Source organism: Nansenia antarctica (genome assembly GCF_963989245.1).
Source record: "Nansenia antarctica genome assembly, chromosome: 9".
NCBI classification, from domain to species: Eukaryota; Metazoa; Chordata; class Actinopteri; order Argentiniformes; family Microstomatidae; genus Nansenia; species Nansenia antarctica.
The window spans coordinates 14385897-14393493 of record NC_137679.1 but is presented as its reverse complement, the minus strand read 5'-3'; the positions used below and the strand labels follow the sequence as shown (position 1 = coordinate 14393493).

At 50.5% G+C, this 7597-nt stretch overlaps 1 protein-coding gene across 1 annotated transcript in view; it reads right to left on the bottom strand.

The window, feature by feature from the left end:
- Window positions 1–1627: 1627 nt before the first annotated feature.
- The window catches only part of rspry1 (ring finger and SPRY domain containing 1), a gene marked incomplete at its 5' end in the record, with an annotated part of 10984 nt that continues 5014 nt past the window's right edge, over window positions 1628–7597 (bottom strand). The window contains 10 exons of the mRNA XM_080539516.1: window positions 1628–3075; window positions 3466–3570; window positions 3734–3886; window positions 4409–4511; window positions 4677–4788; window positions 5055–5198; window positions 5720–5835; window positions 6217–6348; window positions 6504–6570; window positions 6995–7053. Coding sequence (XP_080395642.1) covers window positions 2979–3075; window positions 3466–3570; window positions 3734–3886; window positions 4409–4511; window positions 4677–4788; window positions 5055–5198; window positions 5720–5835; window positions 6217–6348; window positions 6504–6570; window positions 6995–7053 — 1088 coding nt within the window. The 3' untranslated portion in view covers window positions 1628–2978. The remainder of the gene's footprint in view (window positions 3076–3465; window positions 3571–3733; window positions 3887–4408; window positions 4512–4676; window positions 4789–5054; window positions 5199–5719; window positions 5836–6216; window positions 6349–6503; window positions 6571–6994; window positions 7054–7597) is intronic.

Below are 7597 nucleotides of genomic sequence, written 5' to 3'. Positions count from 1 at the left end.
TGATATTCAGAGGCAGTGTTCGTTACCACGGCAACGCGTCCTCCTCTGAACTACGTCCGATGGCGAAACACGTCCTGCTTTGAACTACGTCCGATGGGGAAACACAACTCAACGTTTCCGCCACTCAAACAAAGCGGAGTTGTGAACCCGAACACTGTCATCGCCGGGAGTGTAGGGGAATAGTTCACCTACATGCAGTTCAACTATTTAATTTAACTTCAATTTGCAACAGCTTGGTAGTAGTTAACTAAATTAAACTACATTTTCTAAAATAAAATAAAATAAATCAGTGGAATTATAATTCCAGCCCCTGAACTTCAACGGCCCAATGGTCTCCTCAGTTTGCTCCACCTCACACGTTTTTCTCTCTCTGTGATTTCAGTGTTTCAGTCACATGCTTTCTGCCACATGGACTGGTCATCTTTCGTTACATTTAAACCATTTATCAGACTGTCCTGTGTTGGATACGGTAGTTTCCTTGTAGTGAACTACTTCATCAATGTAGCTTTAGTAAACTATATTTTTCCTCAAAGTTCACTTAAGTGTAGTTCTTCTTTCCTAGTTATGTCATTTGTAATATAGTTAAATACATCTTAGCTTCCCTACCATGTCAGTGGGTGTTTAGTTGTACATCATAGACCAATCATTCATTCATGTTATATTTCTAGCCTGACAGCATCCACCTCTATGCAGTCCTTTGGACAGTCAAAAGACCGCCATGTATCCAAATAGAAATGACCCTGGATAACCACAGACACAAATAATCCTTCTTATACAAAGACAAATGTTCCAAGTTGTCCCCTTTGGCGGGCATCAGACTGCCAAATGTCTTGAATAGGAAGTAAAGGGAGTTAGCGAGCTAACTTTGTCCTAGTTACAGCTAGTTAGTTCACCAACTTCTCCATCAACGTCGCTAAAGGAAAATCCAGGCTTATTTTGATAAGTCTCGGGAGATTTAGAGAAATTAACCTAGACATTGATGGAATACCCCCCTGGAGTTTAAAAAAGTGTTTATTTACTTTTTGCAAGGCACATTTGCCTAGGTTGACACCTGTCAAAGGACAAACCTTCAGTCAGTGAAAGTTCCACTTCATCAAAATCCATAGTGGCAGAGTCCTTTTTGCTTCAATACACGGCAAAGTCTCAGATGACCCGTCCATAGAACTGCATAGAGGAGGTTAAACATGACCTGTCCATAGAACTGCATAGAGATTAAAACATGATCTGTCCATAGAACTGCATAGAGGTGGTTAAAACATGATCTGTCCATAGAACTGCATAGAGGAGGTTAAAACATGACCTGTCTGTAAAACTGCATAGAGGAGATTTAAACATGACCTGTCCATAGAACTGCATAGAGATTAAACATGACCTGTCCATAGAACTGCATAGAGGTGGTTAAACATGACCTGTCCATAGAACTGCATAGAGGTTAAACATGACCTGTCCATAGAACTGCATAGAGGAGGAGGTTAAACATGATCTGTCCATAGAACTGCATAGGAGGTTAAAGCATCTGAGTTTTCCTGGGTGATGATGCGTGTGTTGGGCTGATAATGTTTACGCTGCCATACACTGTCATTTAGTGGCTCAAGAGAAAAACAGCATTGAATAACTGCAACTTAAACACATGAACATACATTTATTACAAATATCACAATCCAGAAATCCACGATTCTTCAGTAAACCCTGTCTGTGGGAGGAGTCCTGGGGCGGCTGACATGTTTACTACAACAACTGGTCTGTCCTGCTGTCATCTGGCCCAGGCAGAGTCACTTCCTCTGCGTGTTGTCACACACAATGTCCTCCCCGCTGAGTGGTGTCACACACAATGTCCTCCCCGTTGAGTGGTGTCACACACAATGTCCTCCCCACCTAGTGGTGTCACACGCATAGTCCTCCCCACCTAGTGGTGTCACACGCATAGTCCTCCCCACTGAGCGGTGTCACACACACAGTCCTCCCCACTGAGCGGTGTCACACACACTCCTCCCCACTGAGTGGTGTCACACACAATGTCCTCCCCAGGTCAGAGGTGACCAGATGCAGTCCCTCCTAAGGAGAGAGAAGGGCAGTGTCTTCTGACAACATTGTTGGATTGTTTGAATGATTTTCCACGGCAACGCATCATGCAATCTGGAGAACTGAGTCAGTCAATTATAAATTCCTATAAACGGTGATTTCAACCATTTTAATTAAATTCAGCTCAGATTTTCCTATTCAATGGAGTTACAATTATACACAAATATAATACTCATTGAATCACAGTTTGTGTGTTAATTCCCCCCGGCCATCTTATTTCAACAGAAACACTATTCAATCAATCCAGAAATGCTTCAAGGAGAGGAGAGAGAGGCAGAGAGAGAGGGAGAGAGAGAGAGGAGAGGAGAGGAGAGACGGAGAGAGAGAGAGACAGAGAGAGAGAGAGAGAGACAGAGAGAGAGAGAGAGAGGAGAGGGAGACAGAGAGAGAGAGAGAGAGAGACAGGACTGGCTGTGAAGACTGATGGAGTGATTCTGGAAATGTTGTTGCTGCTGATAGTCACATTTCCCTCTCCCTCTGTTCTCTCTCTCCCTCCGTTCTCTCTCTCTCCCTCCGTTCTCTCTCTCTCTCCCTCCGTTCTCCGTGGGCTGTGGAGCTTGTGCCCCACACAGAGACAGCTCCACGGTGTGTGCCGCACTAAACCCCCCCCCCCCTTCCTCTGGTTCTCCCTCCTCTCTTCCCCTCCCCCACGCTGTCTCTCTCCTGGGGGGGGGGAGGTGGTGGTGGGAGGTTCTTCAAGTCCTGCCCCTCCCTTCCTTCCTCCACACGTCTGGGGGGGGGGGGGCAGGGGGGTCCAATCAAATCACCAGTCTTGGCACAGCCTCACACACAGTACAATTGGTCAGGTGTACCCGGGGGGGGGTCAGAGGGCGGGGGGGGGGGGGGGGTGGAGGTCAGAGGTGATTGGAGGAGAAGGCCGGGGCGAGGGGGCGGGGTCAGGAGACGTGAGAGATGAGTCTGATGCGGGTGTGGATGTCCTGGCGACACAGGGGGCATGTCTCCAGCTGTAAGGCACACTCCATACACATCCCACTGACACGCACACACGCGCGCACGCGCATACACACACACACACACACACACACACACACACACACGCGCGCCATCAGGGTTAGAGTTAACACTCTTTTCCTAAATATGTGCGTTCTACCACCCAGTATCCTTACATTTTCAAAATCACATCAGGATAAGCGAGTATAAAGCTATTCTGCAGTTTTTCTGTGTAGGAGGCAGGCTAATTTACAAGACGCGCCAACTAGTGGTCTTTTGTGTAAGTAGCAGCTTCTCATTATAAAGACTATGGTCATTTGACCCCTGAGGCGGCTCTTATAGTAGGTAAAAAGGCACGGCTGTTCTAGTGTTCAAGGCCAAGGTTAGGGGTCAGAGGTCAGGGTTAGGGGTCAGTGTCAGAGGTCAGGATACCTGTGTCCGCAGGGTCTCAGCTCCGTGTCGGCCATCAGGTCGCAGCACAGCGTGCAGCAGTTGTCTCTGATGCTCACCTGCTTCAGCAGGGCCAGGCGACGGTGCCTGCAAAAAAACACACACACACACACACACACACACACACACACACAGGGTGAGGAGGTACCTGGGGAGGGAGGGAGGAGGGAGCGGAGAGGGAGGAGGGAGAGGGGAGAAAGGGAGGGGAGAGGGGAGGGAGGGGGAGGGTGGAGGGAGAGGGAGGAGGTACCTGGGTAGGATGATCTTGTCAGTGGAGGACAGCGAGGCGAGGTCATTGAAGGTGCTGAACTTGAGGGGGGGCGGGTGGCGGAAGGGCTTGGCCCCGAAGTTAAACTCACACTGCTGGTAGGACATGAAGCTGGCCGCCGCAAAGAACCCAGACCTGGGGGGGGGTTAACATACAGGACGTAGCATTTCATCATTTGATAGCTTCTGTCTTAGCTTAGTTTAATCAATTGTGACACAGTCTGATCATTTGGTCCGTATGTCGGCAACCAATCAAAATGTTCAGACTTTTCTTTTGAAACATGGAACTACTGTACGTTTCAAGTTGTTGAGAATCACAACACAAACTCTCTAGTCAAGCCAAAATGCTGCAACGCAATGGATTGGGTGAGTTACTTACATAGTCAAATGTATCGATTGTAAGTCGCTTTGGAATAAGGAAGTCTGTCAGGACAAGGTAAGAGTGTGTAAAGGTTGTGTGTGTGTGTGTGTGTGTGTGTGTGTACGTACGTAGCAGAGGAGAACACCTGTGTGTGTGTGTGTGTGTGTGTGTACGTACGTAGCAGAGGAGAACACCTGTGTGTGTGTGTGTGTGTGTGTGTGTGTACGTACGTAGCAGAGGAGAACACCTGTGTGTGTGTGTGTGTGTGTGTGTGTGTGTGTGTGTGTGTGTACGTACGTAGCAGAGGAGAACACCTGCTTCTCGGGGGGCAGCTGGTGTCCGTTCAGGTAGAAGAGCATCTGCTTCTTACTGAGGTCCAACAGGAACCCTATGGCATCTCCTACACACACACACACACACACACACACACACACACACACACACACACACACACACACACACGCACACACGCACACACGCACACACACACATTTATACCTGTCCTCAGGTTAGGGGTGTTAGGAGGGTTAGGGGGGTTAGGGGGTAGGTAACCTAGGTAACGTACCTTCCTTCCAGCAGGGGTGTGTGTGTGGTTTACTGCGAGCGTTGTACCAGATCAGCTGCCGGCAGCCGTCGTACGCACACGAGTACTCATCATCACCTATCCCATAACCCTCCTACACACACACACACACACACACACACACACACACACACACACACACACACACACACACACACACACACACACGCACACACACAGACACACACACAAACACGGTTAGATATGTGAAAAAGAGAGAAGATATGTGACACAATCTAGTTTTTTGGTCCGCATGTCAGCAACCAATCAAAATGTTCAGACTTTTCTTTTGAAACACGGAAAACAGAAGACTGTGTCACATGTGAAGAAGCGTCGCAGGGTGATGACATCCTCACGTACGTGGTTGAGGAACTTGCTGTCCTTGGTCGCCCAGCCGATCTGCATGACGCCTGACGTCACCACGGTAACCTCGTAATACCACACCCCCGAGTCCACACAGAAGGTGCAGCGCACGCTCTCGAAGGACGACGCGTCGCACCGTGCCTGGGGGGGGGGGGGGGGGAGAGAGAGGAGGGGGAAGGGGGGGAGGAGAGGAGGGGTGAGAGAGAGGAGAGAGAGGAGGGGGGGAGAGAGGAGAGAGGAGGGGAAGAGGGGAGAGAGAGGAGGGGGAATAGAGGGGGGGGAGGAGAGAGAGGAGGGGGAAGAGAGGAGGGGGGGAGGGAGAGAGAGGAGGGGGAAGGGGGGGAGAGAGGAGAGAGGAGGGGAAGAGGGGAGAGAGAGGGGGAGAGAGGAGGGGGAATAGAGGGGGGGGAGGAGAGAGAGGAGGGGGAAGAGAGGAGGGGGGGAGGGAGAGAGGAGGGGGAAGGGGGGAGAGGAGGAGAGAGTGGAGGGCAAGGGAGGAGGGGGGGAGAGAGAGGAGGGGGAAGGGGGGGAGAGGAGAGAGAGGAGGGGGAAGGGGGGGGGATGTTAACACTAGAACAGCCGTGCCTTGGTGGTCTAGTGGATAGTGAGTTGGACTGGTGATCAGAAGGTCATGACTTCGTCACTCCCCCCTCCCCCCTCACCTCTAACCCAGTGGGGGAGATCTTGAGGTACTCTGAGACGTCGTTGCTGTTCAGCATGGTGTTGATGTTGTTGAGGTTCACCTTCTCATAGGTCAGCTGGCGGCCCTCCTTCAGGACTGGACACACACACACACACACACACACACACACACACACTATTGAGTGGAATTCCTCATAGACTTTTTGTTTAAATTGTAAAGTTACAGCAAGCACAAACAGACAAACAGACAGGCAGGCAGGCAGACAGACAAACAGACAGACAGGCAGGCAGACAGACAGAAAGGCAGACAGACAGGCAGGCAGAGAGACAGGCAGACAGACAGACAGAAAGGCAGACAGACAGACAGGCAGGCAGACAGGTAGGCAGGCAGACAGTCAGACAGACAGACAGACAGACAGACAGGCAGACAGTCAGACAGACAGACAGGCAGGCAGAAAGGCAGGCAGACAAGCACACACACACACACACACACACAGACAGACAGACAGGTACTCACAGAGGTTGTCCAGGCTCCACTGGGAGCAGAAGCCCACCTGTCTCCTCAGGTGGTCGGGGTGGTCGGCCCAGCCCTCCAGCACCGCCAGCCTCTCGCTGATGCTCGACGACGACACCGTCAGCTTGTTCTCACCTGGGAGACCACACACACACACACACACACACACACACACACACACACACACACACACGTGACCATGACTATCACCGCCTCACACACACACACACACACACACACACACACACACACACACACACACACACACACACTGTGGTATGGAGACTTACTGGTCTGAGAGAACTTCTCCAAGGCGATGAGGGCAAAGAGCATGACGGTGGGATGAGCCTCTGAACCCTGGAGGAGGAGAGGAGAGGGGGATGAGAGGAGAGGAGAGGGGGATGAGAGGAGAGGAGAGGAGACGAGAGGGGGATGAGAGGAGAGGAGAGAGGAGGAGAGGAGGGGAGAGGAGAGAGGAGGAAGAGAGGGTGAGTAGGAGAAGAGAGGGGGAGGAGGAGAGGAGAGGGTGAGGAGGAGAAGAGAGGGGGAGGAGGAGAAGAGAGTGGGAGGAGAAAAGAGGGGGAGGAGGAGAGGAGAAGAGAGAGGGATAAACATCACAAATGCTCAGCCTTGTCCACTAGTATTACAATGTGTGTGTGTGTGTGTCTATAGTCCTGTAAGGTACTGTTTAAGTGTGTGTGTGTGGTTCTTGAAGGGAGTGTGTGTGTGTGGTGTGTGGTGTGAGTGTGTATGTATTGTGTGTGTGTGTCTGTGTTCTCACCAGACTCTCCAGCAGGTATTCCAGGGTTCCAGGGTTGAGGAGACTGATGCTGGCAGGACCTGGAACACACACACACACACATTTACATTTTCTTATATTGTTAAACTGCCCCCAAATGTAACTGTTTGTGGGATTCAAAATCACATCGTAGGGCTTTGACGGAGCCGCCAGTTTTAAATGCTGAGTGTGTGACAGCAACTGGTGGAAGGAGGACCGTGTGTGTGTGTGTGTGTGTGTGTGTGTGTTATATGTGTGTGCGTGTGTGTGTGTGTGTGTGTCAGCGGCTGGTGGAAAGAGGACCAAAGCCTTTCCTTAAAGCACTTAAAACTGATGAATAAACTGATCAATAAACGGCGAAGACGCCGAGCTAGGAAACAGAGGATATGGACCGTTTTTGACTTCAGTATGTAGGCTATCTAGCTAGCTAACTTGCCTCCCATTTGCAACGCAAATGCATTAGCTGTCAAGGCTAACGCGCGCACACACTGCACTCATATTCAGACTCCATTGCCATGACAGACCTAAAAGTTGAATAAAGCCAGCTCCCTATATAACAACAACAAGGGATTATCTATTGGCTACGGAGTGGTCCGCGTCATGTCA